General features: G+C 35.1%; 2 protein-coding genes and 1 non-coding gene across 12 annotated transcripts; all 3 read right to left on the bottom strand.

Annotated features, from left to right (window-relative positions):
* Nucleotides 1-2,260: 2,260 nt before the first annotated feature.
* Nucleotides 2,261-8,984, bottom strand: LOC122289900 (heat shock factor protein HSF8-like). 5 transcript variants are annotated; one of them, XM_043097286.1, is made up of 3 exons: nucleotides 8,469-8,984; nucleotides 3,648-4,865; nucleotides 2,261-2,545 (listed from the first exon to the last, which is right to left on the bottom strand). In XM_043097286.1, exons 1-2 carry the CDS (start codon nucleotides 8,739-8,741, stop codon nucleotides 3,690-3,692), a joined length of 1,449 nt encoding a protein of 482 aa, XP_042953220.1. In that variant the 5' UTR covers nucleotides 8,742-8,984; the 3' UTR covers nucleotides 2,261-2,545; nucleotides 3,648-3,689. The 5 variants fall into 5 exon arrangements, with proteins under 5 accessions (XP_042953220.1, XP_042953222.1, XP_042953221.1 ...); XM_043097288.1 differs by lacking the exon at nucleotides 2,261-2,545 and adding an exon at nucleotides 3,283-3,474; XM_043097287.1 differs by lacking the exon at nucleotides 2,261-2,545 and adding an exon at nucleotides 3,283-3,465.
* Nucleotides 8,985-10,941: 1,957 nt separating this feature from the next.
* TRNAW-CCA lies at nucleotides 10,942-11,013 on the bottom strand. Its single transcript has one exon. It is a non-coding gene; the product is annotated as a tRNA-Trp (tRNA).
* Nucleotides 11,014-14,598: 3,585 nt separating this feature from the next.
* Nucleotides 14,599-20,934, bottom strand: LOC122289924 (pentatricopeptide repeat-containing protein At3g22470, mitochondrial-like). Of its 6 annotated transcripts, none has more exons than XM_043097330.1 (5): nucleotides 20,645-20,934; nucleotides 17,437-19,801; nucleotides 16,842-16,967; nucleotides 15,107-15,315; nucleotides 14,599-15,032 (listed from the first exon to the last, which is right to left on the bottom strand). In XM_043097330.1, the coding sequence occupies exon 2, from the start codon at nucleotides 19,702-19,704 to the stop codon at nucleotides 17,485-17,487; it is 2,220 nt and encodes a 739-aa protein (XP_042953264.1). In that variant the 5' UTR covers nucleotides 19,705-19,801; nucleotides 20,645-20,934; the 3' UTR covers nucleotides 14,599-15,032; nucleotides 15,107-15,315; nucleotides 16,842-16,967; nucleotides 17,437-17,484. The 6 variants fall into 6 exon arrangements, with proteins under 6 accessions (XP_042953264.1, XP_042953261.1, XP_042953263.1 ...); XM_043097327.1 differs by having other exon boundaries at nucleotides 16,842-16,964; XM_043097329.1 differs by having other exon boundaries at nucleotides 15,107-15,308; nucleotides 16,842-16,964.
* Between the last annotated feature and the right edge of the window lie 281 nt (nucleotides 20,935-21,215).

Below are 21,215 nucleotides of genomic sequence, written 5' to 3'. Positions count from 1 at the left end.
GAAATAAATTGGAAAATATTCACCTAGCAGGCTTGCTCCAGCCTTTACCCATACCTACGAGGAATTGCGTTGATATCAGTATGGATTTCATTGAATGATTGCTGCCTTCAGGAGGGTGAACTGTAATACTGGTGGTAGTAGACAGATTGAGCAAATACACTCACTTCATATCTCTATCACACCCATACACAACAGCCACGGTGGCAAGGGTATTCATTGACAATGTTTTTAAATTAAACGGTTTTCCTTTAACAATTGTGAGTGACAGATATCCAGTGTTCACAAGCCAATTCTGAAGAGAACTTTTCAAGACGAGTGGCACTAACTTCATGCTTAGCTCAGCTTATCATCCCCAAATAGATAGCCAAATAGAGATAGTCAACAAAGGGTTAAAAGGCTACCTCAAGAGTTTCATGGAGACAGATCCCGTGACTGGGCACGATGGTTGCCCTTGGCCGAATACGCTTACATTACCTCAGAACATACTTCCACAAAGATTTCGCCTTATGAAGTGATCTACAAACAACCACCTTTGAGGATGATGCCATTTGAACCAAGAACAACTAAGGTTCAAGTTGTTGAGGAAGAACTAAGAAGCAGAGAACTCATCAACAGGTTAGTTCGACAAAATTCAAAGGAAGCTCAAAAAAAGACGAAACTTTATGTGGATAAGCACATGACAGATCACGAGTTCCTAGTTAGAGACAAAGTTTACCTTCGTCTTCATCCCTACCATCAAATGCCAGTAGTTATGAGGAGGAATCTCAAGTTAGCAATGTGATATTATGGACTGTACGCCATAACTCAGAGGATCGGTAAAGTATCATACTGGTTAGATCTACCACTAGATTCACATATCTTTCCAACATTCCATGTTTCGTGTCTCAAAAAGACTTTGGGAGAACAAATGCAACCATCTATGAAGTTGCCGAGGCTTACCTCTGAGGGACATCTCGAACCCAAACCAGAAATCATTCTCAGTAAATGCATCATTAAAAAGGGGCAGAAAGCTGGTGTTAAAATGTTAGTGAAATGGAAAGGCTTGGAGGAAGATGATGCGATGTGAGTGGAGCACGATGATCTCAGGCAGCAATTCCCTGGCCTTAAGGGCAAGGTCTTCTGAAGAGGGGGCATGTGTCATGAGCTGCCGAACAAGAAACCCTAATATTAGGGTTAATGTTTGAAACATATTGGGCCGAGTCTGGGCCTAAGCATTCGGGCCTTATCTTAATTGTTGTGGGTCTTATTATTGTTGCTTTGAGTCTCTTGTTTTAACAGTTTTGAGTCCAGGTATTAAGTCCAGAAGAAATCTCACAGGCCATGTTATTTGGTGGTTCCAACTTGTATTTTCATGGGCCATGTTTTATTCAATTATCTATTATTTAGTCCATGCTTGAGTCCGTGTGTAAGTGGGTCAGTTAAGTTCTTACAGTCAGTTTGTTATTTGACTAAGTCCATATAAAGCTTTATTTATGTGGCAAGTTATTAATGCATAAGGTATCGATTTCCATAAATATTGTGTTTACACATTTAGAGGTTACGCAAGTCGAATTGCCTACCAAAATTCTCTAATCTTCAAATACAAAAATTACAAAAAGTATAACATTAAAATACTCCTAAAAACTTAAATTGCATTTTTTTCATTATCATTCAAAGAGACTTATAAGCCGTACATTATAACTAGATACAATTTTAGGGATTGCGCACATTCTTTTTTAGAAAAAAATAAGATTTTTTTCTTTTCTATTTTTTATTACAAGAAAAGAGTATGCAAAACTTGCACGCATACGATTGCAAGTACCATTTTTTAAGATTATAAATAAATGATGCCACGCAACCAATAGATTGTTTGAAATTAACGCGAGTTTGACCGAAGATTCTAAAATTAAAATAAAAACTAGAGAACTGATATAAATTTAATTCATTAGTGGAGTAGGATCAAGATCAGTTAATCCATTATGATTTGAACATCCTTTTAAGGTTTTAAAAAGAGTTTGCTACATATAATCACTTTTGCATACTCTTTGCATATTCTATTAATGTGATTGGATAAATTAGTTATTTTATATTATAAAAATGATGCAGCCAATCGCATTAATAAAGTGCGCAAGGAGTATGTAAAAGTAACTGCACATAAAGTTTTTGTTTTAAAATAATCAGATTTTAACATATTACAAACTTATATCCTCCATACTAACTTACAAATGTAATTTCTTTATAAAAATGATCACTTCTAATACATCTCATACATTATATCAAATTAAAATAACAAAATAACGAAAATATTTCATCCTTTTTAATCTCTATATAAATAGTCCACTAAAATTAGTAATCAAAGGAGAAAGAGGCTAAAATAACTCCACAATCAAGTTAATATCATAGAATTAATAATTAATAACTTCACGCTAGGTAATAACACCCTCTTTTTTCAGTAGCAAGCATATATTCTTGACACTAAAGTGTACGATCAGCATGCATGATCTTGTCGCGTAGGAATATCCTGCACAGCTTATGGCACTATCCTTGGAAAGGGCTTTCTTACAAGCTGCAAAGCCATTGGAGAATGGAGAGGATCCGCATCCATACATCAGAAAGAATCATATATCCGAGAAATTCAATTCATCTTGCTAAAAGTACGAAGCTCCAATATCTGTAGGACTAGGCTATTCTACGAATCATGCATAAGGAAAATTCTATTCATAAGCCGATGTATAGTACACACACTGCATTCTGCTGATGTGGCTTGATTTAATTTGCAAGAAAAATTTACAGATTTAATTAAATCATGCCACATTAATAATATGGATGGTGTATTCTATACATTGGCTTGTGAATAGAATGGCTCCATGCAGAAATTTTCCAATGTCTGATTGCACTTTGAACAGTACCTTCCTGTCAAATTTTAGGCATGGGTAAAGTCCGATTCTATGTTCAGTTAACCTTTGACAACGTTTTCTAACCTAAAGCTTCCAAATTTAATCACCCACAGGTTTCAGTAGAAGTATCATTTCCACAAATATCATTTAAAGTTGAAGATGGATTTTACTTGGACTGCTTATGACTATCCATATTAGGTCCCTATGACCCTAAAGATATCAGACATACATGTGCTCCCTTTAGGATAATTGTTTCAACAATTGTCCCTCAACCAAATAACTCCAACCTCCAGTAGTATGTTCCAGAATGTACATCCACCAGGTCAAATTTTAGAAGGAGCATATATTTACTGCCAATGTTTAAGATAACTATGAACATGAATGTGTATTTTACAGAAGGGAAATGTACTCCAGTAAAATAATCTGAAAGTGGATTATAAGACTCAATTATTATTTTTTTGGGCAAAGCATCCATTACCATTCATTCTTTCAAACAAAGGCCATGCCTAGCTAGAGCAGGACATCAACTCGTATAAAGGAACATAAAATCAGAGCTATAGCCAGTTACACTACTTATCCCATCGAGTCACTCGAGTCACTGCACACACCATCAACATGAGGCAAAGGAGGATTCAGAGAAAAGAACCAAAAAAAAAAAGTATCTCCATATGAGCAAAACAAAGCAGGGGTGAACAGAGACATGGGGCATTAGCTGCTCTTCCAAAGACCAAAACAAGAGGATTGCATGATTAAAAAGACGATTGGTGTTACCTCATCCGATGAGTGAAACTAATGTACATGTAGTAACCAATATCAGGCCTCTTTCATATCTGATGTAAGAAGGCCCATTTGTTTTGTAAGCTTGTCCAGATGCTGAACATTGTCCCATCCGTTCTCCATTGGCTGTGCTTCATTTTCCTTGGACATACCATGCACAGAATTTGATTCAATATCTTCCGGCACTGGACTTTGCACAAGGTCATCCCAAAAGTTGGGATCACTTAGAAAGAGATCAATGTCAGGATCTGGGGAGATATCATCCATTTCTATGGGAAGAGACCCATTAACTTCCAATGTGGGATCTAAAAATCCCCCATTGCCTGTCTCAGGTCCCATGTAATTTTCCTTGGGAATGTCCACAATACTTTCGGGCATCATTTCAGGTATTTGAGAAAGCTCAGGCATGATTACATTGGCCTCAGGAACAGAAATGGAAGGTGCATCTTGTGCTCCAACCAGTAGACTCATATCTGGGACTGGGAATGGAGTTGCAACTTTCTCAGAAGTTGGTGAGACCTCTTGCAGAGTCACTCCTGATACATGGCTTGTAGAGCTCCCACTGTCCATTGCACTGGTTGATGATGGACCATCGGCAATCAGTAAACCATCTTCATCATTAAAAGATTCCAGCCTGGAGGAAGCATCCATTTTCATAATCTGCCTGAGCATTGCCTTTGCTGCCTCATTCTTTAGTGGTTGATACTTAACAATCTGTCCATCAGGAGCAGGAGAATCTTCCCTCTCGGAAATATCTTCTTGCTTAAGCCTCCGTTTTTTGCTGCCTTCAGTTATGCGCTTGTTGCCCTCATTTTGCTGTTGCATAAACTGGGCCAAGAAGCCAGGACTCTGCACAGCCTTTGCCAGGAATGACATCACCTGTTGCTGCCTCTGCTCCATCCCCTGAAGACGCTGCACCATGGTTTGCAGCTGACTATCAGTTGCCTGTTGCTGCTGCCTCAACCTGACAAGTTCCTGCATAAGCACATTCTTGTCCCTCTTAAGCCTCTCAACCTCTTCCTCCAGGCCAAACTTCCCAACCTCTACACAAACTGCCGGTGATGAACTCTGTTCATGTGATTGCTGTGGCTGTTGATGACTATGTCCATGAGCAGGTTTTCGCCGACTAATACTCTTAAGCAGGTGTTTTTGGCCCCTCAAGAAGCCCTCATTTGCAAATTCCCAGCGGTCTGGATCAACCTTCCTGAAACCCTGTTCAACAAAAGGTGACAAAAAAATGAAAAACGAAACTGGGTGGGGGCAAAGCACGATTCAATCAGCAGAATAAACAACGATAAAAAAGTTAATATATCTCATTTTAGCAATTTAACGAAATATAAACAAGAGAAAGAAATTACCAGTAGAATCCATGAACATAAAAACATGTTCTATATCAAAATTAAAAAAATTAAAAAAGCAACTATAAAAAATGCACGTAGTTACATTAAAATAATAAAGCAGAAAATGTATGTAAACTTTTCCTAAATATCAAAATGTTATGGAGTAATTCAATTCCATACATAATAATCATCAAGTTCATAAACTAGAAGCAACGAACTCATTTGAAAAACCACATTCACTTGTTGTGGTGCCATAGAAACGGTCGAACTACTGCAATGTTCAAGTATGGGGACCAAATATGAGATACTTCAACAAAGACAAAATCAGCGCCACTCAGGGCAGTGCTTAAATAGCGTGAGATAAAATGCTGAATAAGAATCCCAATCCATCCCGGGGTTTTGCAAGCAGGAATAATCAAGGGGACATGACCCAAATGAAAGGAACAAAATCACATAGATCTTCCATAAAATTCTGAGTAACTACCATCAGTTATACACAATGGTAGTTTTTGAATGCTCAATTCAAACGTAAATTACATAACCTAGCTGCAAAAACAAAACAAAAAAATCATGGCTTGTATCAAATTCTACCCTTTTTGCATGGCCAAATTCCTGATATGCCCAAAAATCACTTTTAAGTTAAATGGAAAATCCATCACAACATTTCATCCCACAGGAACCAGCATGGCCTATGCTCTATTGATCTCTGATATTTGGTTGCACTCCTATTATATTGTTCCATTTTTTTTATCAATTATATTGTTCCATTTTTTTTATCGGTAAATAATATTATATTGATCAAAATAATAGGAAAAAGCCCAAGTATATGGGACATATAAAAGAGAAACGCCTAGGTGTGCTTAGTTTAGAGATACAAGGAATTCATGAAACAACAAGCCATGAAAATCAATTACAATCAGCCAATGGAGTAAAGTATTGAAATATAAACTTCTAAGCTCATCCATTGACCGCGCTTGATCTTCAAAACTTCTTTCGTTCCTCTCCCTCCAAATACACCACCATAAACATATTGGAACCATCTTTCAAATAGAGGTGATCTGAGAGTTACCCTGAATGGCTTTCCAAGAATCTAGGAGGTCCACCACCTGTCTTGGCATCACCCAAGTTAATCCCACCATAAGTATATGAACCTCATATCTTTAAGCCAATATCCCACAGAAATCTTATTGCTCTTAACTGATAAACCTTACAAAAATATGAATGCATTGTAAACTTCAAAAGTCAACATCTTCACATTCTTGTTTACAAGCTTTCTCCTTGTATTATGATATACTAAAGAAATCAACATTTCTCTTACCTTCATTGGTTTGAAATACATTTTTCAACACACTACCAATTTAAGCCACCTACTGAATCGGAATGCAAAGAACATGAATTTCTTCACAACTCAACTCACTTCCCAAAACATCTAAACTTTTTTTTTTTTTTTTTTTTTATATATATATATATAATTAAAACATCTAAACTTCAAGGGCCTCAGTCTTACGTAGAGGGTACAAGCCCCATCTAAGCTGGATGAAACAATATGCCAGGGCACCGATGATGACAACCAGTTTGAATGGAGAGCCAACATACTCCTTGGCATTTAAAAAGAAATGTATATCCACTGCATTATGATGGGCTTTGAACAAAAAGAAAAATCATACACCAAAATTTGTAACACTGTCCTTATGCCCTAGAAAGTGGCTTTGGAGAAAACATGCAACTTTACTCATTAAAAAATTAAGTAAAAAGAATGCTTTTATCATAAAAAGAAAAAAGAGTTTCCACAACCCATCTGTTAGTAATCTCTCTCAGGCTTTTTCAAATACTTCACGAGGTATATCTAAATCCTCTCCAATCGATTAATGTGTTTGCCTTGCATTCAGCTATACCTTGACTACAACTGAAACAACAAGATCATATGACAAGATTAAACCATTGTTAACCATGTGATCAGGTCGTGATCGACCTGAGACTCGCTTCCTTTTCCCTTTCTCCCACTTTTGCTCCATTTGATTGCTGATAAAAATGCAGGAAGACGAGATATCAAAACTCTAAATTAGACAAACTTTTCAATGTTTTGGAGACAAAGAAGCAATACTATCAAATCATCGACAAGATCTTTGCACTTTCTGCAAGTACATAAGTTTCTAAACAAGTCGTAGGAAAAACAAAAGACCATAATCCATTCATTCATTTTCTTATCTTCTCTTTTTTCATCAAATATTCAACAACACAACAGTGGGAATGACCATGTGTAATACCCCAAAGAAGGCACCGGTCACATCTAGGCCCACACTCCAAAAGTAATACTCAATTGTATAATTGGAGCCCTTTGGAACCATTGTAAAGAGCACGAATTTCTCTCTCACAAATAATGTGGGATCCCATTCATCACCTAGAAAAATTATAATCATCATCCCCACACCACACATCGCACATAATTTTTTAATTTTTAATTTTTTTTCCCTTACCAAATGTGTAGTGTATGGATTGTGAGTAGAAGAACTCAATTAATTTAAAAAGAAGGGCTTCAAAAAGAAATAGAAAGAATGAAACCAACAAAAATTAAAAAAAATAAATAAAAATTGTGGTGTGTGGGATGATGAGTAGCAAAACTCCACCACCTATACGTACTCGATATAGGGTATTGCAATCTCCACCGCTTAAATTCTTGACATCCTCATTGCATCATTCCATCATAGGTAGCACAACTCAAATCCCACATTTTTTGTTGGGACTGGCTCTAATACCATTTGTAATGACCCAAGTACTGCCCAAGTCACATATGGGGTCATACTCCAAAAGCACTAGTGAATGATACAATCGGAGTCCATTGGAATCACTGTAAAGAGCAAAAAGTTTTCCGACCCAAGCAAGCAGTGTGAGCCACTTATACTCGCTACCGGGGATCACAAGAATTCCTTGATTTTTATGAGATTCCAATGGGTTCCCATTGTACTGTTGACTTGTAACTTGAGCCTTCCTTAGGTCATTACAACGTGCAAAAAAACCTAGCCCTAAATCGTAGCTCAAATATACTTGGACTGAGCTTTTTAATGGAATTCTGGTTACCAAGTTACTTAGAAAAATATATCGCTGCTCCAGAACCTCAAACACCAAAAAGAAAACAAACCATTTTGAATTCAAAGCTCATGTTCCAGCCCCCAGCTCGCTCTCTCGTTTTTTGGATAAGTAGATCCATCGGCCTTCCCAGCAACCAAACAAAGGCTTCTATAATAGAGCTAATCGTTCTCATTTTAACCGGATGATCTCTACTCCACTGCTGAAACTAATTCTTAATTACACTAGTGTACTCATCACAATCAACATCGACACGGTAATCTTTAATCTATAAGAAACCAGAATTCTCAAACAAACCACACACACACACACACACCTTTCAAAGCAATAAAAAGAAGAGCAAGAAGAAGTTGAGGACAGCAATGGACATATAGGGAAAGGCATATACGTAGGTGTTGAGCTGCCTGACGAAGCTGGAGAAATTGTTGTGCTTGAAGTACTTGGGCAGGAGGTCCCTGGCGAACTCGGGCGGGTTCCACACCACGAAGCTGTTGTTCGTGGGGCTCCACGACACTATTGGGTCGGTTGCCGGGTCATCGACCATATCGTACGTCTTACTCAAGAACGGCGGCGGCGCATTTGCGCTCGGCATCGGAGCTGGGGCCGGATGATCACCGCCGCTAGAACCGGACGCCTCGCCTCCATTATCGACTCCGTCCATAATTTATTATTGAGAAACAGAGAGCGTATTGGGGAATTTGCTTTCTTTAGGGTTTGAGGAGGGTCAAAATGTACGCTGTCATCGGCGGGGTAAACTTAAACCCTAGATTGTAGAGAGAGAGAAAGAGAAGGGACAGGATACGGGTACGTTGGAAGCGGTGACGACGGTAGCATATGCCCTTTTCTGGGTACGGGTACGTTGGAAGCATATGCCCTTTTCTGGGTGATTGTTTGTGACGACGGGGTAAGGTTGTGAATTTACCAAATTAGGGCTACTTTGTTTTTCCGATGAGATGAGTTATTATAAAAATTAAAATTAAATAAAATATTATTATAATATTTTTTAAAAATATTATTTTTATTTTAAAATTTAAAAAAGTTAAATTATTTATTTTCTTTTATGTAAAAATTTAAAAAAACTATAATAATTTAATGAGATGAGAATAATTATAAAAATAATGAGACCGTCAGTCAATTTGTCTCAAGAGCATCCACATTGGTTTCATCAAAGTCATCTTCAAAATTTGATGAAAAATACAAAATTTTCATGTATTTTTCATCAAATCTAAAATCTTCCTATCCATAATCTCACATTAAATTAGTAATTAGATTTATTAAAATAATAATATAATATTATTTTTTTAATAATAATATAATTTTTTTTTTCATATTTTGCAATTAAACTAACTATATGTATATTAATAATTCAACAAACACACATATATATAATTTAAGGAACCAACAAATACATATACTCTGCTTCTATATATTTTTGCCTTTTATTAACTTATATGGATATATATATTTATTTTTATTGAGCTCGTTGCTCTAGAACGTATAATATGCAGTAAATGCTCGTTGCTCTAGTATGTATAATATGCAATAAAGCATTTGATGAATTAAAATGCAGTAAAACAGTTGATGAATTAAAATATAGTAAAATATTCAAATAATGAGTGTACAGTAGCCTTTCATATTTGAAAGAAACCAGACAAACACTGTAGGTCAAAACTTCCTATTATTTGGTTCGACTAATCCAATGCAGCTCTTTCCCATTCATATTCATCATTTTATGCATTTGACTTGACTTTTGATGAAGCCAATGCCAATACCAATGCTCTTACTTAATGATAAGGTATCATGCCATTGTTAATTTGTTTGAGTGAATCCCTATAAGATTATATAAATTTATTTTAACAATAATGTTATTCATCATTTCGATTTTTATTATTTATTTATCATCTTATGATGTGATATTGAATAATTAAAAATTATTTTTTATATTTTATTTATGAGTCTATAATTTAATACTACGTCATAAATTGTTAAGAATGATAACAAAATAGATAATAAATAAATTTGTTCTTATTTCATACGTGTCATAGTAATAAAAGTGCTTAAGGCTAACAAAATACAGAGATAAAGAGTATCACTTATTGTACAAAATTGATTTATGAATTTTTTTATTTGCAAAGAGTTTTTGAGTTTTGAATTTTTATGTATTGCTTATTTTGATTTTTTTTATTGATATCGATTTAGTCCTGACTAATTTTCAGAGTGCACAAACTTTCAACAAAAAATTTCATGCAAGTCCACGTCGATTAATTTAAAGCAAAAGTACTCTAACTCGATGGTCTATAAAAATTATTTACACCCAAAACGATTCGAATTTTATATTTAAAAAGAGCATACAACTAAAATCAAAACTTTTACCAATTAAGCCAACATAAGAGTTTATTTATTAGGTTTTCTGAAGCTAACAATACGAAAGAAACAAAAAAAAAAATAGTTCAATTTAATTATTTATTATTTTTAAAATTGTATTTTTATTAATTATAATGGATGATATTTATTGTCTTAAAATATATAAATTTTATATATTATTTTTAAAAAAATAATTAAATACGAGATTCACGTAAATAAATTAATTTTTTAATAATAAATTTTATATTTTTTAAATTGAATATTTAAAATTTACAAACTCTCAACTGTATCCTGTATCCGCCGTTCCTTTTATTATTTTCGTTAAACCGCGGCAAACGACATTGGGAGAAAGCAATGTCGAATGTTTTTTCAGGAATAACTCACTGAGAACATATTGGGCTCGCCAGCGGGAAAGGGCAGGGATGGATTTCTGGACACAGATGGCATTAAGTGATTGGACTAAAAAGTTTTGTCAAAAAAGTTGGGATTGCGGGGATTGAACCCGACGTGAATCGAACACGCAACCTTCTGATCTGGAGTCAGACGCGCTACCATTGCGCCACGGATCCCATCTGTTGAACCCCAACATTAATAAATCTATTTCTTTGTTGACTACCCATTCTTCACCGTTATAAGAGACCGACTTCACCGGTTAGAATTTTTTGCTCGAATAAACTGGGATTTACGAGAGTAAGATTCCCCCTTTTTGTACAAAGCAATACCCTTTTATATCTTAATTTTTGATATCATCAACATAAGGTAGATTTCAAGTAAGTGTTATGCTTGGATTACATATTTTATATAAGATGAGATATTTTGTTGAAAGTTAAATAAAATATTTTTATAATATTAGTTTTATTTTTAGATTTAAATAAATTGAATTGTTTATTATATTTTATGTGAAAATTTAAAAAATTTATGATAATTATAAAAGATGAGATGAGATAGTTTAATTTTATATAATCAAACCAATAACGACTGATAAAAGAAGTTTGAAATATGACACATGTCACATAGCCATGTGTAACTTTGAATGACAAGGTTTGTAATTTAGAGTATCATTAATCTTTTTTTAATTGAGGATTGCTTAATCTGTACAAGAATTCTGTAAGAGTAGTTTTACATGTTAATGTGTTAGATTTATTTTGAGTTGAATTTTTTAATTAACTTTTGTTGAGCCAAAATTGACGATCTCATTATGAAGCTTCAGTTTGGATTGAAATGGACTCTTAACCAATCTCATCTCATTATTATCCATTTTTTTTTAACAAAGCAATACCCTTTTATATCTTAATTTTTTATATCATCAACATAAAGTAGATTTCAAATAGGTGTTATGCTTAGATTACACAGTTCAGATAAGATGAGATATTTTATTGAAAGTTGAATAAAATATTTTTATAATATAATTTTATAATATTAGTTTTATTTTTAAATTTAAATAAATTAAATTGTTTATTATATTTTATGTGAAAATTTTAAAAAGTTATAATAATTATAAGAGATAAGGTAAGATAGTTTAATTTTATATAATCAAACCAACGACGACTGATAAAAGAAGTTTGAAATATGACAGATAGCCATGTGTAACTTTGAATGACAAGGTTTGTAATTTAGAGTATCATTAATCTTTTTTTAATTGAGGATTGCTTAATCTGTACAAGAATTCTGTAAGAGTGGTTTTACATGTTAATGCGTTAGATTTATTTTGAGTTGAATTTTTTAATCAACTTTTGTTGAGCCAAAATTGACGATCTCATTATGAAGGTTCGATTTGGATTGAAAGGGACTCTTAACCAATCTCATTTTATTATTACAACTTTTATAAATTTACATACAAAATATAATAAACAATTTAAAATTTTCAAATCTTAAAATAATAATATTAAAAAATAATCTTCTAATAATATTTTATTTAACTTTCAACTTTAATCTCAATTTATCCCATTTCAACTCACTGTCCAGACATAACTTAAGTGATCGTGAAAGTTATTTTTTGTAAAAATATTTGTGTAGATGTAATATTTCTTTTTTGAATTGCCATGAATTGGTACCTTCTATTTTAACGCTAAAATCTAATAAATAAATTTTATGAAATAAAAAATCACCAATTTTGGAGATACCTTTGGTTCATCAGGTGTAGGCAAATAAATCCACTTGTCATTTTCACCCGAATTGCAATCTCATTTATGTCATTCATGGAGGCTCGTGCAATCCTTACACATAAGTGATTACCAAGAGTGGCTGTCCTTCATCACGAGAATTTTCATTCTTCTCACGGTCTTGAGGGTTAGGCAAGATTTTTTTTTTTAAAGGAAATATCCTTATGCCATTCCATTATAAAAGTCATGAGATACAAGGAGGAGCTTCCTCCATAATTACAATTGAATCTGAAATGGTAAGAGCATCTTTTGCAAGTGAGCGAGCTATAAAATTGTCATTTCTCCTAACATGAGAAATATCTCACTCAGCAAAAAAAAAAAAAAAAAAAAATTAAGACATGACCTTGTTTCACTCATAAACATGCTTGAGCTACTTCATTTCCTTGTCTTCTCGTAACGCCTTTGTTACTTGCAGTGAGTCACCTTCAATAATAATCTAATGCAATCCAAGGTCCAATCTCATTTTAACAGTATGTAGAGCTCTATATGCTTCAGCTAATAAGGGGTCAAGAAAAAACTGTTTCCTCTGCCTCATTGTGGCAAGGATCTGACCAACACAGTCCCTAATGACAACTCTTATACCAATCAATCCATTGGCCTTATCCACTGCATCATCCTAGTTGATTTTAAACTAGGTCGATGAAGGTGCCTTCCAAACAGCCTCTGATGAGCATACTTGGATGGCTCTGCTATTGCTTTGAGGATCAATGTCCCCCTCAGACATCATGTCTACTAGAATTCTAGTCTCTCTAACAATGGAGTTAGGATGAGCAAACTCATTGTTAAAGATGAAAGTATTCATTCTCTACCACAATTTCCTTGTCACCACTACTAACTCATGCAAATCTTCTGCATTTAGGGCCATATATAATGACTCGAAAAACAAAAGCATAGGGGTCTGAGGTATAGCACATTTCTGAAGCCTTTTGGAGCATTGATTCTATACATCCATTGCTGTTTCACAGCTCTACAATGCATGAAAGACACTTTCTTCATCTCTGCAACAAATGGGGCATAGTGGGTTATTCACCACTTTCTTTTTGAACGTATTGGATTGAGTGGGGAGGGCCTCCTAACAGGCTCTACATATGAAGACTTTATCACCAGGTGTGACATGAAGTTGCCATATTTTGTTCCAAACATCTTTTAACTTGCTGCTAGTAGAAGCTTGTCCTTGAGTTGCCACCTCCCTTAATTTCTCCATGTGGTATGCACTCTTTACTGAAAAGGAACCATTTGTAGTTCCATGCCATATGATTCTGTCCATAGTGTTCATAGTGCTAATAGGAGTTTGCAAGATTGAGTTAGCTTCCCCTTCATTAAAAATGTCTAGTACCAAGTCTACCTTCCACAACCTAGTCTCAGGATCAATCAGTTCTGCAACAGTTGCATTACCATCTAGAGTCTTGACTGGACTTGTGACCTTACTGGGATTTGAATGGTTTAGACATTTGTCATATGATAAAGATGTTGGATCCTGTCCCACCCTCCAGAAAGAGTCAACCTCTACAACATGTCTGACTGCAAGGAGACTTCTCCACACAAATGAGTATTTAGAGCAAACTTTAGCTGTCTGAAATGTTGAGTTAGGAAAGTATTTGGCTTTTAATATTTTAGCAACAAGAGAGTTAGGGTCTTGAATTAATCTCCAACACTACTTGGAAAGCATTGCCTTGTTGAAACATTCAAGGTCCCTAAAACCCAAACCCCCAGCTGACTTGGCTTGCTCTATTCTTTTCCAGGATATCCAGTGGATCTTATGCTCCTCCTTTTGTTGACACCATCAAAAATTCTAGATGGCTCTGTTTATGGATGCTTATAGTATAGGTTGGGAGGGTTTGGATCACTGCTTAGAAGTAGATTTCTTTCCCTGCCTAAGATAGAGTTTTAACTCTGTGATTACTGAGCCTCATTCTTTCCCTGCCTAAGATAAAGGGTTAGGCAAGATTAAAAGGTCACTAGAAGTGGCCATGCTTATATGACAAGGTGTTGTTGGATTGGTAAAAACCGAAGTTTCTTATTACTCGCTAACATTCCTACTTGTTGGTCCAAGCTAGCTAAGATACAAAGGGTGGTGTTGTCTTGATGCTGCACTAGAATGAAATTTTCTCTGGATACAAAACTGGTTGACGTGATAAAGATATATGCTAACAGATATTTCCCGCATACCCTTTTCATTTCCAGTGTAAATGACTTCAGTTCTTGAGTGTAACTCAGAATTGGAGCTTATCAACAACCTTTCAATAAATGCTTCTTGTTGATCAAACATGAGACCAGGTTCAGGTGGATCCTCTTGGCTTTTTCCTTGCAATGCCCTCAACCTTTGAGGCTTTTGAGTTAGTTTGCTCTTTACTGGTACAGTGCGCATGTAAGCAAAGACCTTGGTTAGGTAGAATTTTGTGAGATATCCACCTTTAACAGTTCACCTGCAAGAAGCAAGCAACTTCCTTCAGTTATAATTTAATAGATCTGGATCTTATCATATCGGGATATAAATCACCTTCCATGTTCCTTTAATCGATCTGAGCGTGTAGATGTACATGCATTGCTCATTTATTAGTGCACTTGTCCTAATGCTTGGGAACAAGAAGAATGCAACTTTGATTGGTCAGCATCAACAAAATGACTGAATACGCCCCCTTCCCTCGCTCCATTTAATTTGAAGATTGTGGTTTTTGCCGATTGAAGAGCACTGGCCTTGGCTGTACTCTAGGATTTCAGCAATAAGATAAACGAATACCAGATATAGTTCATGCTTAATAAAATTTATCCAATAATGTATTAAGAGCATAAATAATAAAAATAGAAAATTCTTCCAGGTATGTTGATCCAAGAGCAGGAACCTATCATGCAATTACAAACAAAAAAAAAAAAAAAAAAGAAGGAAAAAGGAAAAATATGAAAAAAAGAAAGAAAACAGAACCTCTCATACCAATGTAAAATATTGATTGGACAAATATGCTAAGAAAATCAACAAATTGTAGTTTCTTTTTGAAAGACAATAAAAACCAAAATGAAAAAGTATATCCTCCAAAAGATATTTTTTTTAAAGCCAAATCCTTGGACAGGAAAGACAGAATGGTCTTCATACTCACCAAAAGATTCTGATTTTCCCCAACCAAAGTATGAGAAATTTGATATTAAAAGATATTTCACAAATCCCAGACCTGACACATTTTCACCACTTGCTTGTATCCATTTATGGTTCCTAGATGATGCTAGGTGTAATCCATGTATAATCTTTGTGTATTTGGTCTATACCTCTTTCCAATCAATAAAACTTTATTCTTTCTAATAAAAAAGAATAATTTCCGACGAAAACATAATAAATAAAAAATACATAAAAGTTGTAAAACAATATTTCTTTTTATAGTGCTATGGCTATTGATATTATGCTTAATATTCGTCATACTCAAATTGGGAGCTTCAATTTCTAAGAGAGCTTGCTCCCATTCTTTTTAAGCATTTTTCTTCCTGAAAGGCAAGTGATAACTTCTTATCTTTTACTCTTATGTATTTTTTAATGTAAACCAATCCTGGGTCAGCATAATTATCTTCAAGAACAATTTTTTATTTATTTTTAATTATGTAAACCAGTAAAATAATTTGAAAGTCTTTATCTTTTAGATTTAATGGGAGTGAATGGCTAATTCAATAGTTCATATATATCGAATTGGTGTAATGTTGTGAATCGTAAGGGAGTTCAATGACCTAACTTCACAACTATAGTATGGAGGGACAAGATACTATTTGGTGCAAGAACCATTGGCATTTTCACCCCCCAAAATTTTTTCATACATCTAATTCACCTGCCAACTTATTCAGCAGCCTGAATTTATTTATTTTTTGATTGGTAAACAACAGCCTGAATTTATTACAAATTGTATACAAAGCAACAGCACATCAAACCATTCCAAAAGAAAGAACCACAGTTTTCTGCAAAGAATATAACTTGCATAATCATAGTTCATACGATGATTTGGCTTTCATTTAGCAGAAGAAAAATCCATCCATACTAATGAATCAAAAGCATTTGGTATATCACAATGTTTTGGCCAAATATAAAGCAAAAGTATAATTCACACATGCGTATTTGGCTTTCAAGATGATACATAAGTAATTTTTGTCATGCATATTATATTAAAAAAATAAGCAGATTAATAAGAAGCTTGCAAAAAATAAATTCAAAATTATTAGAAAACTTCTAAATGAGATGGTGTTCCTAGAGTCCTCACCCAATGTGGCTTTTGCAATGTTTTTTGACAACATGACCAATCTGATAGTACCCTCATTAAGTGGTATTAACCAGTGGTCAATCTGTCTCCAATCACCAAAACAGCTAGAATCATCAGCATTATCTGCTTCATGATTATGTGACAGTCAGTGAACGAAATAGGTTCCACCAGTGTTCATTGGATAACTCTATTTCAAGAACAAGTAAACTACCTAAACTATTTCAAGAACAAGTACCGTGAGGGAAACCACAGGCATAAGTGCAGAGATGCATTGAAACTATTTACTTCATGTTTCTAATTTCAGATTCAATAGTCAGCCCCCCATATAAAAAAAGTACGGCAAAACAAAAAGTCATAGGTTCCCTTTCTTGGATGTAACTGATATCTCACCCAAATTCTGGATCTTAAGCCAATTGTGCATCTACCAGTATGTGAGCAGAGGAATTGCTTATGGTATATACTATATATTTTCAAAAATGTAGATGAAGTGATGAAATCAGGATGTGGTAAGCTTCACAAGAAAGCTTTATGTATCAAACCAGTATATAAAGTTGGAAATACCAAACAATATAGAGAAAAGAGATCAGTAGCATACCATCTGGTCCTCATAACTCTATTCCCCCGGCTTCCTAGCCTTTGGAAACTACTCCAGCTTTATGCCCCAGCGCAAAGCAGTATCATCAGGAATAATACCACTTAACTTCATTTCATCAAATAACTCACGTGCTCTCTCAATATTTCCAAGTCTATGGTATCCAATGATGAGAACAGTGTAAGTTACCACATCTGGAGTCACTTTGTTTCTCTTCATTTCATCAATCAACAAGTCGGCCATATCCATGCGGTTCACCTTGCAGAACCCATCAATTAAACAGGTATAAGTAACGACACTGGGCATGTGGCCTTTATTCAACATTTCATTGAGTAATGCCCAAGCCTTGTTCATATCATTAGTTCTGCTAAATCCAGCTATCAAAGATGTGTAAGTAATCTTATCTGGAACCAAACCATTTTTTATCATTTCCTTGAAAAAATGATACGCTTCATTCATTTTGTTCCTACGGCAAAATATGTTAACAAGAATGGTATATGTAACTGTGTTCGGCATGACCCCAATTTTTAGCATTATTGTATACAACATCAAAGCCTTCTTAAAATTTGACTGTTTGGTAAAACCATCCATCAGCGTACTATAATTAACAACTCCAGGGAGTGTATTTCTCTTAAGCATTTGAGGAAAAAGTTCCCAAGCCTTTTCTGATTTTCTTTCCTTGCACAGTCTGTTAATAACTGCATTATAGGTGTATGTGTTAAGAAAGATCCCTAGGTCTTGCATTTCAGCCATAAGTTTCAAGGCTTCCTCCAAGTGCCCTTCCTTGCAATACCCATCAATTATAACATTGTAAGTGACAGTATTAGGCAAGACACCATGATGTAGCATGATATTGAAAACCTCCATGGCCTTATCTAAGAACCCTAACTTGCAGAAACCATGAATCAGACTGTGAAAATTGAAAGCATCAGGCACCAAATTATTGCCGATCATCTCCTCCAAAAGTTTATAGGCATAATGCATATCATCTTGCCTACATAATCCATTGATTAATATTTCATAAGCAATATGATCATAACTATAACCTGCATCCCCAAGATTATGGAACATATCTAGTGAGATGTTTGTCAGTCCACTCTTACATAGGCCATAGAAGAGTGAACTATAGGTAACTAGGGATGGTCTCAAATCAGAAAGATGCATTTCCTCAATCAAATTAAGACCTTTCTCAACATCCCCTTTCTTGCAAAACCCATCAATCAAAATGCTGTAACTGTAAATATCTGGTGGTATTCCATAGCTCTTCATTTCTTCCAAAACCTTCGAAGCTTCATATAAATCACCTTTTTGGGAAAATCCATAAATAATAGGATTATAACAATAGTTGTTGAGGGGCTGGTTTCTACATCTCAAATTCCGAATAAATTCAAAGGCAAACTCAACACAACCAACTTTACAAAGTCCATGGATATAGGTACTGTATGTCACAACAGTTGGGTTTTCACCACAACTCTCCATTTCTTCTAGAATCTCAGTCGCTCGTCCAATATCCACATCCTGACCAAGATGTCCTTTACAGTAAAAGCTCATGATAATTGTGTATGTGTAAACATTGGGCGATGGCCCAGATTGTTTTATATCTTCATATAAACTTGTAACAAATTCCACTTTATTTGCTTCCACCAAACACTTCAACAAGAAATTACAAGAACGAATATCTGGCTTAAGCCCAATACTCTTAGTCCGCACATACACATCCACGGCATTCTCAAGCATTGAATTGGCTGCAAATACTTTTATAAGTACATCAAATACCACAACTGATCTCGCCACATGCTGAGATGAATCCAGCAAAGTTGGGAACAATTCAAATACATCCCGATCACCTTCTTTATAATATCCAATGATATCTCTAAGCAAAGCATGTACCTCCATCTGCATCCCAGCTAATGCAAATATATGAATAATAGTTCTGAATGCATTGACGGAATGAGAAAATCCACACTTTCTCACGGCCGTTGAAAATCTTATTTCCCTTGCAACCATCCAATTCAAAGACTTGAACACTCTGCCAACTAAAGGAAATAGCTTGCGCCTATTTTGGATGCTTGAGCTACTTCTCGGGACATTAACGTTATCAACTGTCTTATTTTCAAATTTAGGACTTTCATCAAACGAATGGTCTTCTAATAACAATTCCAAGGAAGCAGCATAATAAGTCCTTACAAGGCGTTTCAGGCCAAAAATGAGTTCCTTTCGAAGCAAACCAAACTTAGGTATACATATTCTTGGGCAAGAACACATACCCATTAACAGCCAATGCAAGTTTCTTCAAGCAATACCACAAGCAGCCTCATAACAACTCTTTGGAGTCAGCGAAACCACCAGTATTCCAATCTTGAAACTTCTGAAAAAAAAATATTTTTAGTTCAAAAGGAAAAATATATACTACCCAGAACACCATTCTTGATGAAGACAACATTATGCTAGAGAAAGACCCAATTGAAAGCAATCTAGATATGAAAAATTTACAGGAAGATACAGCAAAAGTGGCCGGAAATCATAGAAGTACCTCTATTGAGGCTTCTGTAATTATCACAGAAAGAGAGAGAGAGAGAGAGAGAGAGAGAGAGAGAGATAGATAGAGAGAGAGAGAGAGAGAGAGAGAGAGAGAGGGAAAATCGGGAAAAAAGATGGGCAGTAGTCTCTCAGAAATTGTCTGTGCCCGAATGTATTGTAGAGAAGCATCGCTCTCCATAGCATAGGGTTATGTTTAGAGCATTGGTATCGAATTAACTAAAAAAATTGGCAAATTTGGCTAACAATGGTCACTGTTTTGACTATGGCTAAGCTATATATCTTACTCTTCACATTGAGTAGCTTCTTTTTCCATTGTACTATTAAAATACTAATTTTTTTCTTTTATGATTTATCTTTACCAACGGCTGTCAAGAGCAAGCCCAGAACCAGAGTTCTTCAACCCTTTCACAACCCCCTTCCTGCTCCAGGAAAGCAAAAAATGAAGAAGAATTTAAAAATTGAAAAGGAAGCAGCTAACTGCTGGATTTATTTTGTTGGCAAAAACGGAGACAAGCGACGGATGGCGCGAAAGGAAAGAAGAAGGAGATGAAGATAAATATGGGGGGCTCTCCGTCTATGTGGTGCGGGCGAAACATAGAAGAAAAAAAAAAGGATAATAATTCAAGCTTGAAATTAAGAAAAGGTAAGTTTTTGAGTGAGAGAGATAAACCTCGATATGGCAGAGAGCGAGGGGTGGTTGAAATTGTCGGAGAAGGAGGCCATGGCGCACGTGAGTACGAGGATGGTCACCGCGAAGGTTAGCAAAGCGTTGGCTCTGTACTAGAAGGATGCATTTGCTTATGCTGCAGTGGGTTTTGGGACTTTTGAAGTTTCTCTGTTGGTTCCCGAAAGTTCTTGAAATTGTTTTGAACATATACGCGGCGACGGCGAGGGAGAGGGTTTTCTTTCGGGAGAGGACTTGTAGGAGGCGAAGGGGAGAGAAAATGCGAGGAAAATAATGTTAGCTACGTCTTCTTTTGAAACAGAGTATACTTCGTTATTAAAAATCTAATTTTTTTTAATAAAATAATAAAATCAAATATAATTATAATATAAGAATGATGAGTTAATTTTTTTTTTTTTAAAAACTGATGAGTTAATTTAAAAAAAAAAAAAAAGGCCAAAAACGTACAAGAATTTTTGTTCCTTCAATTTCAGAAGAGTGAAAAAGCCCTAAGAGCAGCCAACGCAACTGTACATGGAATGGTCTTCTGATGACAATGCCAACTGCCAAGGAAGCA

This window comes from Carya illinoinensis, chromosome 12, assembly GCF_018687715.1.
Source record: "Carya illinoinensis cultivar Pawnee chromosome 12, C.illinoinensisPawnee_v1, whole genome shotgun sequence".
NCBI classification, from domain to species: Eukaryota; Viridiplantae; Streptophyta; class Magnoliopsida; order Fagales; family Juglandaceae; genus Carya; species Carya illinoinensis.
The sequence above is the reverse complement of the archived record's forward strand: the minus strand, read 5'-3'. Positions and strand labels throughout refer to the sequence as shown.

Excerpts from the sequence above, each read along its gene's own strand:
- LOC122289900 (XM_043097286.1), bottom strand. The coding sequence starts at position 8,741 with ATGGACGGAGTCGATAATGGAGGCGAGGCGTCCGGTTCTAGCGGCGGT. Across the intron at positions 4,866-8,468 it reads TCAGGCAGCTCAACACCTAC|GGTTTCAGGAAGGTTGATCC; the intron begins GTATATGCCTTT and ends TTTGTTGAACAG.
- LOC122289924 (XM_043097330.1), bottom strand. The coding sequence starts at position 19,704 with ATGGGTATGTGTTCTTGCCCAAGAATATGTATACCTAAGTTTGGTTTG.